Source organism: Hyla sarda, chromosome 5, assembly GCF_029499605.1.
Source record: "Hyla sarda isolate aHylSar1 chromosome 5, aHylSar1.hap1, whole genome shotgun sequence".
NCBI classification, from domain to species: domain Eukaryota; kingdom Metazoa; phylum Chordata; class Amphibia; order Anura; family Hylidae; genus Hyla; species Hyla sarda.
This window is the reverse complement of record NC_079193.1, coordinates 48849262-48869910: the sequence shown is the minus strand read 5'-3', so window position 1 is coordinate 48869910 and position 20649 is coordinate 48849262. Positions and strand designations below refer to the sequence as shown.

The 20649-nt window shown below is 41.8% G+C and overlaps 1 protein-coding gene across 12 annotated transcripts in view; it reads left to right on the top strand.

The window, feature by feature from the left end:
• Positions 1-20649, top strand: part of PARD3 (par-3 family cell polarity regulator) — a 613817-nt gene that overhangs the window by 305043 nt on the left and 288125 nt on the right. For 11 of the 12 annotated variants that reach the window (XM_056519476.1, XM_056519469.1, XM_056519473.1 and 8 more), the window contains 2 exons: positions 9685-9873; positions 17669-17836. In XM_056519476.1, the coding sequence (XP_056375451.1) occupies positions 9685-9873; positions 17669-17836 (357 nt within the window). The remainder of the gene's footprint in view (positions 1-9684; positions 9874-17668; positions 17837-20649) is intronic. The other variant, XM_056519478.1, reaches the window with a different exon arrangement.

The window sequence follows — 20649 nt, the reverse complement described above, 5'->3', positions numbered from 1 at the left end:
TCTCTTAAAATGAAACAAATAGAAAACAGAATAAGTGTTTGGTGCACGTTTAAAAACACGACCGCTGCTCAGCTAATTGTATCTGTGGGTCCACTTGTGTATCAGACTTCCACTCTTTTTATATGGCTTTTAGCTGTGGACTCACATAGGTACTGATATATATGCTGGCTTTGTGGTCGCTATTTAAAATAAATTGCTAGCCATCCGCCCCCCAACGTTTCCTCAGCCCACGCTGGCTTTATCAAGGGAGTACATATAGCCGGACTCCCTTGATAAAGTCATCGTGGGCTGAGGAAACGTCGGGGGGCGGGAGTGCAATCTGCACTGTATTTTGCCCAAAACAATAAACAGGTTTATTTCTTCAGCGCATGAATTACAGCGGCGGAAGGCTCTGCTGGTAAAATTCCGTAGTGTGCACTGTGCAGCGGAATACAATTGAAAGCTATGGCACTCTGCTGTACTGGACTTTCCAAGCGAAATTTCTCCTCTCAGAAATTCCGTAGTGTGCATGGACCCTAAGGATTGGCAATCTGTTAACAGCCTCACTGATCCCTTTACTCATCCTGCATATGTAGGTTGAGCTTAAAAAAAAAAAAAAAAAAAAATGTGTCCTGCAGATTTCTAAAATATCAGGTAATCGTATGTGTGTGCAGTTACTGCAGTGGTAAGTTTTATCCTCCATGTAGGAGGCATGCTTGTCTTCAAAAGTGACACCCAATCAAACAAGAGTTTCCTATTAAAGGGGTTATCCAGGAAAAAACTTATTTTTTTTTTTTATAAATCAACTGGCTCCAGAAAGTTAAACAGGTTTGTAAATTAATTCTATTAAAAAATCTTAATCCTTTCAGTATGAGCTGCTGAAATTGAGTTGTTTTTTTCTGTCTACATGCTCTCTGAGGACACACGTCTCGGGAGCTGTCCAGAGTAGAAGCAATTCCCCATAGCAAACCTATTCTACTCTGTGCAGTTCCCGAGACAAGCAGAGATGTCGGCAGAGAGCACTGTTGCCAGACAGAAAAGAACAAGTCAACTTCAGCAGCTGATAAGTACTGAAAGGATTAAGACTTTTGAATAGAAGTCATTTACCAATCTGTTTAACTTTCTGGAGCCAGTTGATCTAAGAAAAAAAAAAGTTTTTTCCTGGATAACCCCTTTAAGGTAGAAGGCAAATTAAACTTTCTAAACGATCTTCAATATAGAATTCCATTTGGCAAGTGATATTTCACAGCTGCTGCCAGAAAGTATAACACAATCCTCGCCAGATGTGGTGTATTAGCTTAGATAATGAAAATAATGAGTTTTACTGTATTTGTGCAAATAGGGTTCAGTAAGAGCTAGCTGGCATGTGGAGGAAATTAAAAGATTTCCTTACCTAAGTCTTGACAGGAATGGGAATTCAGTGCAGGAAGAAAAAAAAAAGCACACACCAAACGGCGTCATTCTGCCCTTCTTCTGGACGTCACTATGGATTGGCGCTCAGTGCTGGGATTATCTCCCTTATTGATGGGTTTGTTATTATTCCTGCTGTTTATATTGCGACAACAAATTGCTCCACATATGACACATCTAAGCATCTAAAGCTCTAAAGGTTTATTATTTTTTTTTTGCCCATATCATGCACACTCACCATCACTAGTTCTACAGAGTCATTTGTTTTATTCCAGCACAGCTGCATCCGTGTTTTTGGTCAAGTTTGGTCATGTGATCAAAAGTCTAACTATCCAAGCCAAATGACAATGGAATGTCAGACTACAAGCTCCCAGATACCCTCCGAGGTCCATCTGCTGTCTGTATGGAATGAAGATATATAGTAGTTAAATACTCTCCTCCCATCTCTATCTGTATACTGCTGCTGCAATCTCTATGGCAGTGTTTCCCAACCAGGGTTCGTCCCAGCTTTTGCAAAACTACAACTCTCAGCATGCCCGGACAGCCGAAGGCTGATGAGATGATCAGGTGCAGTGATCAAACACCTTACCCAAAGCCAGAGGCTTCATGACAAATGGAGGCTGCATTACAGAACCCACATCCTTGTGCATTTGTAAACCAAAATGGAGCATTTCCTATACCTGCCACATCTGCAAAAAAAGTAAGCACAAGGCATACACTAAAACCTCCACATTGTAAAATACCTTATGCTACAATATATAATCAAACACAAAAAAAAAATCCGTAAATTCTCCTTTAAAGGGGTATTCCAAACTGGCTCCAGAAAGTTAAAAAGATTACTTCTATTAAAAAAATCTTAAGCCTTTCAATAATTATCAGCTGCTGAAGTTGAGTTGTTGTTTTCTGTCTGGCAACAGTGCTCTCTGCTGACATCTCTGCTTGTTTCGAGAACTGCACAGAGTAGAAGAGGTTTGCTATGTGGATTTGCTTCTAAACTGGGTGGTTCCCGAGACAGGTGTCATCAGAGAGCACTTAGACAGAAAAGAACAACTCAACTTCAGAAGCTCACAAGTACTGAAAGGATGAAGATAAAGAAGTAATTTACAAATCTGTTTAACTTTTTGGAGCCAGTTGATATATATAAAAAATAAGTTTTTTCCTGGAATACCCCTTTAAGTTCCTGTTGCAGAAATATAGATACCTTAGTTTTACATCTTGTAGTTCTGTTCACTTGGCTAATCATTCCAGCCGTCCGTTTTCTTTTCTTCACATTTGCATATAAATACATCAGCGTACGGACGGAATGCCACTTGCTGCACTGTCACCTTCATTTTAAACTTGATATTAAAGGAAAAAAATCCACCATATTTTATCATTCATCAGTTCTTTATGAGAAATTATATACATGAGCAACTTCAATCAGCTGAAGTCATTTTCAATGACCTTTGTGTCAAGTAAATGTTTTGAATGAAACATGGGAAAGACCTAATAGCTAGAAATGGTAATGAATATGTAAGTAGGGAGTTGTAGAGATAACAGCTTGGGGGTGGGAGGATATTCTCTGTAATCTATTGGGAAGAGATATGAACAGCTCCACCAGTAACAAGCGTCCCAAGGGTAGATTTCATTCATTTATTTAGTCTGTCACCCTATGACATCTAATTGTCTTCTTTTTCTTAGTGAACTATAAAGTGCCTTGAGCACACTCGGTTAACACTCTTTTTATTAAAGGAGAACTACGGGATTGAAAATTTTATCCCCTATCCTAAGGATAGGGGATAAGATTCAGATCACGGTGGGGTCCGACCGCTGGGGCCCCCCACGATCTCTCTGCATAGAGAGCGCGTGTCGACCACCGCACGAGGCGGCGACTGACACACGCCCTCCATTTACTGCTGTGGGAAGCGCTGCCTTCGGCAATTTCCGGCTCTCCCATAGCAGTGTATGGAGGGGGCGTGTTGGCCGCTGCTTCATGCGGTGGTCAACACGCCCTCTCGAACCAGAGAGCTGGGGCCCCGTACGGGAGATGGCTAGGGGCCCCAGCGGTCGAACCCCCCGCGATCTGAAACTTATCCCCTATCCTAAGGATAGGGGATACATTTTTCAATCCTGTAGTTCTCCTTTAATGGACATGATGGACTTGTGTGAAATAACCTAAACCGAAACATATGGAGACATGTCATACAATTTTGATAATTTACTACTATTTAGCTTATTTACTTAATGGCCCTGATTTACTAAGAGTGTTGTGTAGGTTTCTTTGTGGGTTTTAATTCCCTATAATTTTTTTACACAGTATTTACTAAGCTTTCCCTACATTTTTTTTTTTTTTACACCTGCTCTGATCTGTCGGGTTTTCCTCAGCTCAAATCCACCACATTTTATGTGGAAACCTTAGTAAATATGTTGGGTTTTTGTGAAAATGTCAAGAACACGCCCCATTTCTGTGACCACACCCCTTTTCTGTGACCACGCCCCTTTTCCTGACAGACACGCCCCTATTTCGGTTTATCTTAGTAAAATGGAGAGTTGGTCGGGTTTTTAATTTCTGGCGCAATGAGACAGAATTATGGCGCAAATTCTGGCGCACAACCCGACAAAACATAGTAAACCATAGTAAATCAGGGCCAATTATGTATTATATATTTTTTTTATTTTTTTTCCTGTCATTTGAGTACTGTCTCTCCTTATAGAGAATAAACAAGAAGGTAGGGAGACTTTTTGGGAATGTCCACCTTTGAGTAGAACAGTGTTTCCCAACCAGGGTGCCTTCAGGTGTTGAAAAACTACAACTCCCTGCATGCCTGGACAGCCAAAGCCAGGCATGCTGGGAGTTGTAGTTTTGCAACATCTGACTGGGTGACATGCTGGATCCATTTAAAACTCCGCCTGTGAGAAAGGGGGAGGGGTGTACAGCTAAAGAGGGTGCTATTTCCCCCTGAATTGTACATACAAGACCAATGTGTGCTGCTGCAATCCTCTTTTTTTGTATACTCTGTATCTGCCATGGCAGTGTGCACCCGTGTATTAGGCTGTTGTGCCGGCTATCTTTCTTTTTTCTTGTATGTACAATTCAGGGGGAAATAGCACCCTCTTTAGCTGTACACCCCTCCCCCTTTCTCACAGGTGGAGTTTTAAATGGATCCAGCATGTCACCCAGTCAGAGGCTCAATCTCGGGTGAGGTGAGGGTTACTGGTTCTCTCATTGAAGACACCTAGCTGCTTTAGCGTAGAGTCACACGTAACGTATCCGCTGGTATCTGCCGGTGACCCGACCCATGTTGTGCCTTCTGTTACTGTAAAAAACAAATCCCCGCGCCCCCCCCCCCCCCCTCGTTCAGCCCCCTGGTCTGCTCGCAGCGGCGACCTGCCGCTCTGAGCAGCCACACTGGAGGCCTGTGAGTCGCCGAGTGCACTCAGACATCAAGATGTCTGAGTTCACTGTGCATCCCTGAGTATACTCGGCGACTTACAGGCCTCCAGTGTGCCTGCTCAGAGCGGCAGGTTGCTTCATCTTGAAATAATAATTTTTCTTTTTTTTAATAAAATGGTGACACATTCCCTTTAATGGCCCCTTGCCCTGTCTAGTCACACCTATACACCAGTCCGGTAAACCTTGCAGTCTGCACAGTCTTCTTGATCAAAAGGGAATTAATTATTTTGGGATGCTAAACTCGCACAGATGAGGGTAATGGACATTTATACTGGACATATATTTCGCTCATAATGACAATCACAGTGAAACATGGATAGATATTTGAGGCATTGTATGTGACAAAAGAAGTTTTCCCAAGTTAGGTACTTATGGCATATTCCCAGGATAGCTGATAAGTATCTGATTAGAGGGGTCTTGCTGATTACAAGATCACGAGAACATGGATTTTGAGTTGTGATTGGAGCAGAGGCTCAGCTTGTAAATACTCTACTTAGCTATTATAGTCAGTGCTATAGAGAATAGATGGTAAGGCAGTGTGCATTCTCAACCATTGCTCCATTCATGTGGAGGGGAGGACACAGAACCCTTGTTCTTGTTATCTATAGGTGATATCAGTAACGGCTTGTAACTCAGTTACCATCTTGTGGATAGGTGATATGTGGCTCACCTGAAAAAGCCATTACAGTGAAATCTCCCTTAGTGGACACTTCCCATTAGCGGACAACTCCCAATAGCGGACAGTTTTTAATTCCCCGACAGAGTCCCATAGGACTTAATGTATTTGCAGCCTCCAAATAGGGGACATTCCCAACAGCGGTCGTGGACACTCCCAATATGGGCCAAAACACACCCAATAGGTGCCAAAACACACCCAATAGGGGACAACCAGGCTTATGTGCTGCCCTACCTTGTACACAGGGCTGCCGTCAGGGGGGTACAGCCAATTCCCCAGTAAGTGGTTGGGGTTCCCAGGGGGCCCTGGCCCCTGCTGGACCCCCCTGTAGCAGCCCCAGCACATCCCCATGCCAAATCATCCCCCTGTGCTAAATCATTCCCTCATCCCCTTGCCAAATCATTCCTCCATTCCCTCATCCCCTTGCCAAATCATTCCTCTATTCCCTCATTCCCATGCCAAATCATTCCTCCATTTCCTCATCCACTTGCCAAATCATTCCTCCATTCCCTCATTCCCATGCCAAATCATTCCCTCATCCCTGTGCCAAATCGTTCCCCCGTTCTTAGTATTTCTTACCTGGCCAGCAGGCAGTGATGAGTGACGCTCCTCTGCGCTTCACTCAGTGAGGACAGTGACAGCCATGAGCAGCGGCGGCTGCCCAAAGTGACGAGTGACGCTCCTCTGTGCCTCATTCACCAAGGGGAGCGGCAACTGCCTGAAATGACGAGTGACGTATGGAGCGTCTCTTGTCACTGCTGGCAGCTGCCACTGCCCTCATTGAGTGAAGCTCAGAGGAGCGTCACTCGTCACTGCCTGCTGGCCAGGTAAGAAGAACAGGGGGATGACGGAATGATTTGGCATTGTGGGGGAATGATTTGGCATGAATGATTACTTTTCCTAATTAATTATATTGTTTCATTAGATTTTTTTAAAGCCTTATTACAGTGCTAAATTATTTACCGTATTTATATTTAGCTTTTTTATCGTATTTTGCAGGTAATTACACTCTGGAGTGCGTACAGATCAGTATTCCGTCATTTAGAAAGATTTTTAAGCTTTTTTCCCAGTAGGGGACATCTCCCAATAGTGGACACTTTTTTTTTTTTTATTCACTGTGAGTGTCCGCTATTGGGAGATTCTACTGTATAAGGATTTAAGCTCCAGTTTTCTCCTACAGAACTCAAAATTCCCTGCTCCCCTTCACACAACTGTAGAGTTAAAGGGGTTAACCGATGGAAGTTTTTTTTCTAAATAGCACAAAAAACAAAGCTTATACATACCTTTTGCGCATCTCTGCTGTCTAGTAATGCTGCTCCCATTCTCAGGTTCTCTCCTCTTTCTGGTTCCCGGGGCCCCAATACGTCAACTACCATTCAGCCAATCACTGTCTACATCTGTGTCGTCCTTGAGCCAGTGAGTGGCATTGACATATTCACATATTCAACCCAGCATCGGTCTCAGTAGCTATCTTCCTCCGGGTGCTGGGGCCCAATATGTCACATTGCTGTTCTGCTAATCACGGGCTAAGGTCGGACACTACTGTGGCCAGTGATTGGCTGAGCGTCAATAGACATATTGGGCCTCAGCATCCATGGGGAGCAGCGTTACTGCAGGCAGTGGTGAGCGAAGAAGGGGGAGCGTACCACATAGAGATTTATATAGTTTATATGCACTAAGCCCTTATGCCCCCCATACTTGTAGCTGCAGGTAAACATAATTGTATTTGCACATAATTCTGAGCACTGACCTCACTGAACCTTCCATGTGTCAAATATTGTATTCTTGAAAATAATTCTCACTTGAAGTAACGCATTTTGGTTCTCCAGCATGGCAAACTTTAGTACAATTCTTATAACTTAATACAAATGTAGTCCCAAAAGAAGCATGCTGAACTTGTCTTTGCCTTAAAGGGGCACTTTACTGGAAAACATTAACTTTTTGGCACCAGATGATTTAAAAGAAAAACAGATTTGTAAAATATTTCTATTAAAAAAATCCCAATCCTTCCAGAACTTTTCAGCTGCTGTATGATCCACAGTAAGTTCTTATCTTTTTGAATTTCCTTTCTAGTTTGACCACCGTACTCTCTGCTGACACCTCTGTCCATGTCAGGAACTGTCCAGAGCAAGAGAGGTTTTCTATGGGGATTTACTCCTACTCTCGACAGTTCTTGACATGGACAGAGGTGTCAGCAGAGAGCACTGTGGCCAGACAGAAATTAAAAAAGAAAATAACTTCCTGTGTATTATACAGTAGCTAAAAAGTACTGGAAGGATTGGGATTTTTTTAATAGAAATAATTTACAAATCTATAAATGGAGTACCCCTTTAACTGACTAAAGCCTTCTAAAGGGGTACTCCTCTGCCCCAGCGTTTGGAACATTTTTTTCCGAACGCTGGGTGTGGGCTGCAGGGGTCGTGACCCCACACCCCTTGTGATTACACGCCATGCCCCCTCAATGCAAGTCTAGGGGAGGGGATATGGTCACTTGCATTGAGGGGGCGTGGCTTAGTATCACAAGGTGCGTCCCAACCCCTATAGCCCGCACCCAGCATTCGGAACAAAGTGTTGTGAATGCTGGGGTAGAGGAGTACCCCTTTAAGAGGAACATGTTGGAGCAGAATACAACTACAATGAGAAACATTTGAACTTGCACATAACAGAAAACCAGAAAAGAACATTAGCCAACAGAGATTCGCCAGAATTAATATATAAAATTCCCTTTAGTTTACATTACAAATGTCAAAACCATTTAATGATTTCTTTGCTAAGTTATCAGGCCCTAAGCCTGAGGCTGTACTACTGCTAGGATCTTGTGAATGTGTGTTTGCAGTCATGAGGGACATGTAGAAGTTTAAATGATCTTTTGCTCTTCACAATTCCTCAATTAATTCTCACCTTTTTGGAAAGGTAAACAGGGAATTTCACATTCAAGTTATAAATTTGCCTCGCTGGAAATGTGTGATTTAGTAATTGAGCAATTACTGTAAAATTTCAGCTCACCTTGTCTACAGTGTACGGAAGACAAAGTGTGAACAGCGTCCATTAGCGCTGCCCCTTTTTAGTATCATTTATGTATCCATTAGACGCCCTTCACTCTTCTGTGAATTAAGCAACATCTGTCAGTTCTTTCCATTTTTTGTTATATATCATCATAACACTCTAATTGCTTTTTATCTTTATTTGGGTGCATTTTCACATGCCATTTTTTAATTGAACCTGTCGCCAAAAACAGGAGTGTAAATAAGCCCATTTCTAGATAGGCCGAATAATCTTGATTTTAGGCATACCTTATATTTTTAAATTTTTTGTTTTCTGAATCATTCAGATATTAGCCTTTTTTGTTAATATTCAAATGAGGCTCAAGTGCCATGGGGGCGTTCCCAGCATGGTAAGATCCCAGGCAGGTCCTGCCCTTGTCCTCTTTATTACAGCCCCAAGGCCTGCTCAGTGCTTACTTCTACCTTCTCTGTTTGACCGACAGCCACTAGATAACTGGGACATGAGCTGGACCTATTCGGCTCTCGCATGATAGGGAATGCCCCCTGGCACTTAGCCTAATTTGCATATGAAGGGCTAATATTTTGCAGAATTATTTATTAAAAAAGGTATGCCCGAAATCCTAATGAGAAACCCTATTTAGCAATGTGTTTATTTACACCTGTTTTCATATTGACAGGTTCATCACATTTTTTTATTAAAACTTTGTGGATGAAAAATAAATAAATTTTTATTAAAAAAAAACTTTCAGGTTTTCAGTCCTTTCTTGTTCTTGCTCAAATCCTACATCAAAACAGCACTGAGGTGCAGATTTCTAAATCCACAGCTTGTTTATTTCTCTTGCAGATATTTTCTTGATTTTCCTTATTAATTAATGGGGGAAGTCACAATCTGCTAGTAAACCCTAATGCTGTGCTTTTTCTTTACATCCAGAAGTATTTAAATTAACGAAAAGAAAGCACAGAAATATTTAAAGTGGTTAATTCACACCAAAATCCACATGATATGGTGTGGCTTTGCACTGCTGGTTTTGCTGTAGAAAACTTTACCCTTAGGGTTTATTCTCTCAGTATGATAAAAACTGTGTCAAATGCAGCATGTGAATAAAGCCTTACAGTTACATTACATTTACCGTAATAGTCGGCCTTCATTCTTTTCATCAGCTGTTTTCTTACTATTTTAGCCACCAGAAGAGGACGATCTTGTTCTCACACCTGATGGAACGAGAGAATTCCTAACATTTGAAATCCCACTAAATGATTCTGGATCGGCGGGTCTCGGCGTTAGTGTCAAGGGAAATCGGTCAAAAGAGAACCATGCCGACCTGGGCATTTTTGTAAAATCGATCATCAATGGTGGAGCTGCATCCAAAGTAAGCGACTTTTATGCCATCATGGAACGTTTTTTATGTTACCTGATAATAGTAGTTATAGTTTATTTATTTTTTAAACCTTTAACCGTCTTGTTGCCATACATAACATTCTGCTATATGGCTATAAAGCCATATTTACATGGCCAGCCATTCATTTGAATGTTGGATTGACTGGCTTTAGTATTATATACCATCCTGTTATATTACGGTGTTATATGCTTTTATTTATTTTTTTCTTTGTCCGGTTTTTATGCATGGTGCCTATACCAGGAAGAGCTGTAGGACAAGTAATTTCTTGTTGTCTCTGATCATTTCTGGCATTCCATGCGGTGGTCAGAGATAATGTGTCATAAGTTACATGGTCTCCGGGTGAGGGAGGCTACGCTGCAGTGGGTGGGCACTAGGGCTGCACTATATATCGCAAAAGCAATCGAATCTCGACTTTTGCTTTTTGCGATATAGCGATACGGCCCCCCGGGAAAACGTGATTATCTGCCCGGGCTGGCTCCCGTGGTGGGGCTGGCCAGAGCAGGTAAAAACTAATTTAAATACTAAAAGTCAGTGTTTCCCAACCAGGGGGCCTCCAGAATGTGACGGGGGAGGAGAATGTGACAAGGGGGAGATTTGAAATGGAGGCGATTGGACATGAAATGGGGGGGGATTTCACCATTTTTTTAAATTATATCACATCACATATCGAAATCGCAATATTTAGGCCCAAAATCGCAATCGCTCATTTTCACCATATCGTGCAGCCCTAGTGGGCACTACCTGCTACCCGCCCATCTAGTGATGGGTAGCCAAGTTCCCCCCAGAGACCATGTGATTTATTTTCTCTGACAAGTCAAAACGCTGGAAAAAGCCATAGACAACAATAAAAATAATTACTTTTGCACTTTAGAAATTTTGGGTGCGAGTCCCGTGCATGAAAACAGGACAAAGCAGTGCACAGAGGTAATAGAAGCATATTACACAGTATTGTAACTTGGCATCATGTTTAGTCATCTGATGGGCTTCTAGTTGCCTAATTGTCAAGTAATTTCTAAGAGTATGTTTACACTGAGGAATTGGCCAGGAATTTATTCACGTAATTATGCACCAGTATTCAGCTCCAATTCGGCCTTGAATAAAAGTTCTCTTGACTTTTAAAGGAGAATTGCGGCCCAAAACTTTTAACTTTATCTCTTAACTTCTGTGCCTGGGCTGCAAAAAAAAACAAAAAAAAAAAAACCTTTAACTCACCTACCTACGTTCCCCCCAGTGCTGCTCTGCTATCTGCTTCTTAGGCTCAGAACATCACACTGCAGTCAGTGTATTGCCGGCCGCAGTGATGTCCCGCCTCGGCCGGTGATATGGTGAGCACACGGTCAGGTAAGGAGCCCGGGTAGCAGGGAGAAAAACATTTTTTTTTATAACATTTTCCAATAATAATTATTTAAATTGATTAAATAACCTTTTCCCCAAAAGCTAAAGAAAAAAAAAATACAACCATTTTTGTGATTTCTACACTAGCAAAAAGCTGGTGTGAAATTTTTGATGTAAAATGGACCCCATTGAAAATATAACGTAAAACATGAAATTTACATAGCCATGCCCACTTTTGCAAAACTGGTGTGACTAGTGTAAACCTTGGATAATTCTCATGTGAAACTCTGTTGAACATCTGATGTGAAATTTTTTGCACCCAAATTTTGGTGTGAAGAGTTTTGAATATGACCCCGACTGCCAAGTTAATAGGTAGGTTGTGCACATCTGTTATTTGACTTGTGTTGTCAATAACTACTTCGAAAACAACAAAAAAATCCAACGTGGCCTATGAACTATCCCGTGATGCCCGTCTTTGGTCAGCATTGGCCTTTTCAGCCACCTGCAGTTTATAGTACATTGACCGCTTCATACCCTGTAGCTGTGGAGACAGAACCGATCTAAGCAGCGATGTTTTCACGGTAATCTGCATTTTTGATAGTTTGCCAATGATAATTGCCTAGACGTAATTGCCTATGCATAATCCAAGCGTTACAGCCTGCAAAGTAGTCGTGATATATACTGATCAATAACGTACAACACTGCACTTCCAATTACTTTTCGTCCTTCCTCTGAGAGGGATGAAAATCGATATATACGTTGAGATTATATCCAGCAGCGTATATGTCTTATGGGAGTTGTACTCCTCTATATCACCTACTGATACTATTTATTTCTTGATATTTAGGTCACCAGTGAACAAAATTAAAATTTGAAGCAATAATGTTTTTTCAGTGTAAACTCCCTTAGGGGTTAATTTTACACTGTCTCAAGAGACATTGGGGGGGGGGGGGGGGGGGGTAGGTGAGAATCTCAACTCAACTTAGCTTTATGTAGGTTTTCTTTTTGACTGACAAGACACGGCCATGTTCTTAAAAACGTTATTACATACATATGGTTAACCTATTGGTGACCTATGATGGTTGTGCTGCTGTGCTAATCAGACGGGTACTGCTTATTTGCCCTTGTGGCTGCTGCTTGGATACAGTACCGCTCTAAGGCTATGCTCCTACTGCGTATTTTGCCATGCATTTCATCCCTTTGTTGCCACTAGGAATACATGCTGTCGTTTTCACACCAAGAATTGTAGTGGGTGTTATATGTAACATACCACATGTGACATTTGCCTGTCAGGAACGTTGGTCATAGATTATCTCCATTGAATGGGGCTAATCCACATCCAAAACAGCGAAAAAATACACAGAAATAAAAGTGAAATGTGCATCATGCTTTTGGACTAATTTTTTTTTTTAATCGTGTTGTTTTATTTTTTTTATTATTTACTTGGCAGGCTTAATAGTGGAAACTGTCTTATAGACGGAATCCATTACTAAGCCGGGCTAGGAGTTAGGCACAAAATACAGCTAGTGCTAACCCCCAATTATTACCCGGTACCCACAGTCACAGGAGTGCCGAGAGGAGTCTGTACAAACAGGCCTGAGCTTAAAAATGGCGCTCCTGGGCCTAGGCGGTAACAGGCTGCCGTTACTTAAGCTGGGAGGACCAGTAACAAAGCAGCAACAGCCTGTCATTACCAGGGTGGGCAAGGACCATTGGTACTGGCCCTCCCCAGCCTAAATAATGCCAGCCTTTTACCGTCTAGGCCCAGGAGCGCCATTTTTAAGCTCAGGGCCTGTTGGTTCTGGCTCTTCCTGGCGCCCCTGTGGTGGTGGGTACCGGGGTAATAATTGGGGGTTAGTGCTATCTGTTTTTGTGGCTAATGCTAAGCCCGGCTTAGTAATGGAGTCCGTCTATTAGACAGCTTCCACTACTAAGCCTGCCAACTAAATAAATAAAAAAAACAACACGTTTAAAAGAAAAAAAATTATTCCAAAACCCCCCCCCCCCCTTGTTAACCGTTTTATTAACATTAAACAGGGGAAAAAAAACGCTGGTCATAGACGCAGTCCACTGAATCCGAAGTAGTCCACATCTTAAATGAAAAGAAAAAAAACAAGAAAAATAGGTTAATACATTTGTCACCCGCCCACGCATCTACCGTGCCGCACAACTAGAACTCCCAGCATGCCCATACAGTAAGGACATGCTGGGAGTTGAAGTCGTGGTGCGGGAGATGTGCGGGTGAGCGACAAGCTTGTCACCTACACACCGCTGCTCGACTTACAGTAAGGGCATGCTGGAAGATTTAGTTGTGCAGCAGAGGGCAGGTGACAAGTTTGTCACTGGCCCCGCCGCACAACTACAACTCCCAGCATGCCCTTATTTTAACGGCATGCTGGGAGTTGTACTTCTGCAAGCCAGGGAAGCGTGCGGTAATGCGCTCCTCTCCCTGGCCGTCGGTGATCAGAAAATGATTGTAATTTCATAGTTCCCGCAGGATCCCGTGAAACGGGACCCGGTGGGAAATTTGAAATTGCAGTAAACTCCGTGGCGCCGTAGCAAAGGGAGCTCGAGCTGACCTAACACTGCAAATTTCTATATCAAATTTCCCGGCGGGGTCCCGTGATTGGCTGCTCGGTCCTGGACAATCACGGGACCCAGCAGGAAATGTGAAATCACATATGGATAGAGATACTCGCTGGCACCGTTTTGGAGCCCGGGCTGGCATCACTCTGAAGCCGCCCGGGCTCCATCTGATGCTATCCCCCCTACTCGATTTAACTTAATAAGGGGACGGGGACACTGATTTCCATCTCCTTCCTTGTCTCCCGCCCGCTCCGCACATCTCCCGCCCGCTACAAGACTACAACTCCCGGCATGCCCTCACTGTAAGGGCATGGTGGAAGTTGTATTCTTGTAGTGAGTGGGAGATGTGCGGTGCGGGTGGGAGACAAGGGGGATGTAAAGCAGTGTCCCCGTCCCCTTATTAAGTTAAATAAAGTAGGGGGGATAGTATCAGATGGAGCCGGGGGGACTGCAGAGTGATGCCAGCCCGGGCTCCTTTTAACATATGATGGAGCCGTGGGAAGTTTCTATATCCCATACTGTATTATCAAATTTCCTGCCAGGTCCCGCTATTGGCTGCTCGGTCCCGGGCAAACAGGAGACCCAGCGGGTAATGTGAATTTATAGTAGAGACTAGAAAAACGCTGCGGCGCCGAGGTAGGTTTAAAGGAGCCTGGGCTGGCATCACTCTGCAGCCGCCCAGGATCCATCTGATTCTATCCCCGCTACCCTAAGTTAATGATGGGGACACTGATTTACATCCCCTCCCCTTGTATCCCAGCATGGGGGGATGTAAAGCAGTGTCCCCGTCACTAAGCTAGGGTAACGAGGATAGAATCAGACCGAGCCCGAGAGGCTGCAGAGTGATGCCAGCCCAGGTTCCTTTGTACAGTTGCAATATATTTCCTGCTGGAGCTGTGATCACGGCTGTCAGCGGGAAATATAAAAATTTGCTCTCCAAAGCCATTTTGTAAGCCAGCTCCGGGCTTGCTTACATTTACAGAGTTTTTAAGGTGTTGCGACTTTTTGTGGGACTTTTGTACTTGATAAATCCCTGACCACTGCAAAGGGAAAAATGTTATTCACTTTGGTAAGCTCTTTTGTAGCTTTTTGCTTACAGCCAAAAGTCGCACAAAAATTTGCTTAGGTGCACATGCGACTGTTTGTGTGACTTTTGTAAGCAAAAAAAAAAAAAAAAAACTCTAATTCCGTTGATAAATCTCCCCCAAAAAGTTTTTCCTCTCTTGAATTTATTAACCCCTTAAGGACCAAGGACGTACAGGTACGTCCTTGGTCCTGCTCCCGTGATATAACGCGGAGTTACACGGTAACCCCGCATCATATCACGGCGGGCCCGGCGTCATAGTGAAGCCGGGACCCGCCGCTAATAGCGCGCAGCGCCGATCGCGGCGCAGCGAGCTATTAACCCTTTAGCCGCGCGCTCAGAGCTGAGCCACGCAGCTAAAAGTGAAAGTAAAAAGTGTCGGTGGGCTCAGTGGGCTGTTCGGGATAGCCGCGGCAAGATCGCGGCATCCCGAACAGCTTACAGGACAGCGGGAGGGCCCCTACCTGCCTCCTCGCTGTCCGATCGCCGAATGACTGCTCAGTGCCTGAGATCCAGGCATGAGCAGTCAAGCGGCAGAATCATCGATCACTGGTTTCCTATGAGAAACCAGTGATCAATGATAAAGATCAGTGTGTGCAGTGTTATAGGTCCCTATGGGAGCTATAACACTGCAAAAAAAAGTGAATGAATATCATTTAACCCCTTCCCTATTAAAAGTTTGAATTCCCCCCCTTTTCCCATAAAAAAAAAAGTGTAAATAAAAATCAACATACATGGTATCACCGCGTGCGGAAATGTCCGAATTATAAAAATATATCGTTAATTAAACCGCTCGGTCAATGGCGTACGCGCAAAAAAATTCCAAAGTCCAAAATAGTGCATTTTTGGTCACTTTTTATATCATTTAAAAATGAATAAAAAGATCAATAAGTCCTATCAATGCAAAAATAGTACCGTTAAAAACTTCAGATCACGGCGCAAAAAATGAGCCCTCCTGCCGCCCCATAAACGGAAAAATAAAAAAGTTATAGGGGTCAGAAGATGACAATTTTAAAGGTATTAATTTTCCTGCATGTAGTTATGATTTTTTCCAGAAGTACGACAAAATCAAACCTATATAAGTAGGGGATCATTTTAATCGTATGGACCTACAGAATAAAGATAAGGTGTCATTTTTACCGAAAAATGTACTACGTAGAAACTGAAGCCCCGGAAAGTTACAAAACGGCGTTTTTTTTTTTCAATTTTGTCGCACAATGATGTTTTTTTTCCGTTTCACCATAGATTTTTGGGCAAAATGACTGACGTCATTACAAAGTAGAATTGGTGGCTCAAAAAATAAGCAATCATATGGATTTTTAGGTGCAAAATTGAAAGTTATGATTTTTTAAAGGCAAGGAGCAAAAAATGAAAATGCAAAAACAGATAAACCCTGATCCTTAAGGGGTTAAAGGTAATCTGTAAGCAGTACTTGCTGCTAAGAGCTGCAGACACCGTTGATTGACAAACATTATTGCCTTTTTTTTTTATCTTCAGCCAAGTGCCAAGGAGGTGGGGTCAAGCTGCTTAAGTCCCACAGCGTGGCACGCCTCCTCGGTTGCTGTCACTTCCCATTCCCATATTGAAACAAACTGGGCTCTGCATGTCAGTCAGGTTGATAATGGGAGGTGAGGACAAGCAAGGAGGAGTACCACGCTGTGAGACCTGAGCAGCCTGACCCTGCCTCCATGACATTTGGCTGAAAAAATACAAAGGCAATTTTATAAGTTTTGCAACTACCATCAGCTCCAAGGAAGGTTCAGTTTCCTTTTATACCCTCACAGCTATCTAATGGTGTCTGCAGCACTTAGCATCAAATACAACTGATATAGCTACAAATGTAACAACCTGTATAATAAAAGCATATCTTCATTTATTATAAGTGATATGCTGTGTACTGTATTTGTTTTTTTTCTCCCAAAAACTGTATATAAAGTGAAGGCCTGTTGCCATCCCAAACAGTGAGGATTGGTGAGAAAGTTAGGGCTGTAGCCTCTTCATTGTTGCACTTTGCCAAGTGGCCTTCCTGACCACTCAGTTGTACAGGGAACTTAAACCGAGTCCATGATCAGGGCTGGGACCCCTTTGTTCTCAGGATAGCATGTTACAGCAATGCATGTCCACTTTATGAAATTTGAATACCCTTTTAAAGACTAGTGTTTGTGTGACGAAAATTACATCTTAACAGGGTTATTGTTTTGCAAAAATTCATATCCTTCTGTATCTGTGAAAAAGAGAAAAACCTGTACTTACTTTGCCCCTATTCCCCCCGATGGTCTGTCTTTTGCCTACCTCCGATGACATGCGGTCAGTGCAGGACCAAACTGGCTCAGCCCATTACTGACTGCAGAGTAGGCATTTTCTGCTCCGTGTACTTGTCTCTGAAGTGGAAAAAAAGAGACGTTTAGGGGACTGGACAGAGCCAAACAGTAGCTTCTAAGAATGGGGCTAGGTTAGTATAGGTTTTTCCTTATCTCATTTTTTTCCCCACCCCAGCAGGATATGACTTTCTGCAAACACCATAAACTACTCTTAAAAAGTAATCTTCCCCAATGATTGGTCCTTAAAAATAATAAACCAAAAACGATCGTGATTTTCTGCAATTACATCTTGTTGTTCTCCACTACAACTCATGTTCTGTATGACTCGGTATAAGTTTGGAGATGAAATAACATTTGCAGTGACATTTCCTAGACGTAACTTCATCTTACTGTCTAGAATTGTGCATGAGTTTGACACCTATTCTTTCACACCTACAAGGATGGAAGGCTTCATGTGAATGACCAGCTTGTTGCTGTCAACGGTGAATCCCTACTAGGCAAAACGAATCAAGATGCCATGGAAACACTGCGAAAATCTATGTCTACAGAAGGCAATAGACGAGGGATGATTCAGCTGATCGTAGCCAGAAGAATAAAGCGGAACGAGGTAAAACGTCACATTTACATCTGTAACCTGTAATATGTGGTAAATCATTGACCTGTAAGAGAGCTTTTAGCGGTACCGCTTCGGGTGACACTGACTGGCCTGTCTGGCACGAAGTAGCTGCACCAACTATACCGCAGCAACCGATCCACCCTCCTCAGAAATTAAAAATATTAAAAACATACTATGCTGCACCATGAATATCCGTACTCTGGAGGCTTTTTTGTCTTCTTTTGGGCCTGCATATTGTGATGTTGGTGGGCGGAGTCTTGCGTCGCTGCGCTGAGGCCGGAGTTTACGTCAGGAAGGAAGACAGTGCAGCACCAACAGGCGCAAACAATAGTGAAGCCACGAAAAAAAAAAAAAAAACACAGCTCATTGCCCACCCCAAAATGTGCATGCAGCTGTATTACTGTGAATGTTGTTTTTTGTTTTTTTAAGTGACACGTGGGTTATTTACGCAGTCTGTAAAAATTCCTACACAATTATTTTGTGCCTTATTCTATTTTAACACATGTACACATGTACGTGTCCTAAAATTAACAAGATGTACAGTGTGTATTTTCAACCTTAAAATTAAGAGTTATTAGTTAGGTCATTAATTTTTTCCTTTTCTGTGGACGTATGCACTTTCTGTAAGCCAGGTTGGACCTGGAATACATATGCAACCTTTAAATGGAGATGCAACTTTTTTTCTTTATAAATAGCGACAATCGCATTTGATAAATACATGACCACTGCAATGTAAAAAAAAAAATAATTACTACGTGAGCAGATTTCAGAAATTTACTTTGGAATAAACCAAAATCTAAAAGTCAGAGCATGTATAGAAAAAGTCGCACGTGCGCTAGTAAGTGTGACTTTTTTTACGCAAAAAAAATCTACTGCGGAGCTTGATAAATATCTTTCATTGAGATATAGGGGGAGATTTATCAAAACCGGTCCAGAGGAAAAGTAGCCCAGTTGCCCATATCAACCAATCAGATCGCTTCTTTCATTTTTAACAAGGCTTCTGCAAAATGAAAGAAGTGATCTGATTGGTTGCTATGGGCAACTTTCCCTCTGGACAGGTTTTGATAAATCTCCTCCATAGCGTCTGTCTTTATAGTTCACTGCACATGTGCAGAAAAAGAGGCTTGGAGTCTGTATATGGTATTACCTGTGTTATTAAAGGACCTGTAACCATTTGGCAGTAGTGTAGAAGATTCAGTACCAGATTATAGACTGTAGGTGTCACTGTGTGCATTGCTATCAGTGGAGTGTGATGAAAAGGGTTAAACCTAATTAACAATGCAGCACTAATTGGAGATAAGAAAGTTATCTCTGGCTTCGGCTTGATGTCGAGTAGGTAGTAAAATAAAGAGTTAATGTACAAGTAATAAAAGTACAATTTTTATAAAAACTAAAGATTACACACACACACACACACACACACACACACACACACACATATATATATATATATATATATATAAATATATATATATATATATTTGCTTTTTTGATTTGCTTTTTTTTAATTTGCTTTGGACTTGATAAAGGGAGGAATCCCGAAAGCTTGTCTCTACAAAATTCTGTTGGTCCAATAAAAAAGGTATTACAAGATACTGCAACTTTTTTTGATTTGCATCTATATATATATATATATATATATATATATATATATATATATATTTATGTGTGTGCTTATTCACAAACAAGTAAATTATAGGTACTGAAATAAGTGAAATCTACAGTGCAACAAAGTAGCATATAATATTTTTAAAAACCTAAAGATTATACACACACACACGTGTGTGTTTATTCACAATCAAAAGGTAAATGATAGGTATTTAAATAAAAGTAGAATCTACAGTGCAACAAGAAAGTAGGATATATATATATATATATATATATATATATACACACACACACATTCTAATGACTGACTGTTATTTAAAACAAATTAAAATAATGTTTGTTCTATGAATATATGTATATCTATATCCTTTACTCATTTTCATTCTTAGAATGCTTCTAAATATGTTCTATTTTTTTTAAATAATTTAAATATATAAAAAATACTACATACTTTGTAGCCTTTCAGTTTAAACTCGTTTTGTTGCAGATATTTATACGCTGGAGGTAATGTTAAAGGGGTACTCCGGTAAAAACCTTTTTTCTTTTAAATCAACTGGTGGAAGGAAGTTAAACATATTTGTAAAACAATCTTAATCCTTCCAGTACTTATTAGCTGCTGAATGCTACAGAGGAAATTCCTTTCTTTTTGGAACACTGATGACATCACGAACACAGTGCTCTCTGCTGACGTCTCTGTCCATTTTAGCAACCATGCATAGCAGATGTATGCTAAGGGCAGCATGGTGGCTGAGTGGTTAGCACTGCTGCCTTGCAGTGCTGGGGACTTGGGTTCAAATCCCACTAAGGACAACAATAAATAAAGCATTATTATTATTATTATAACGTCAGCAGAGAGAACTGTGCTTGTGATGTCATCAGAGAGCATTCCAAACAGAAAAGAATTTCCTCTGTAGTATTCAGCAGCTAATAAGTACAGGAAGGATTAAGATTTTTTTAATAGAAGTAATTTATAAATATGTTTAACTTTCTGCCACCAGTTGATTTAAAAGAAAAAAGGTTTTCACCGGAGTACCCCTTTAAGTAGTCTCTGCTGGAAAGGTAAAGGTTCTTAACATGCTTGAAACGGGACAGTAGTTGTCTTGAGCTTAGACAACTCTCAGAATAGTTCTATCTGCTCCTTCCCACCCTCCATCCCTGACAGTTCATGTAAAGTCCATTACTCTGCAGGGAGCAGC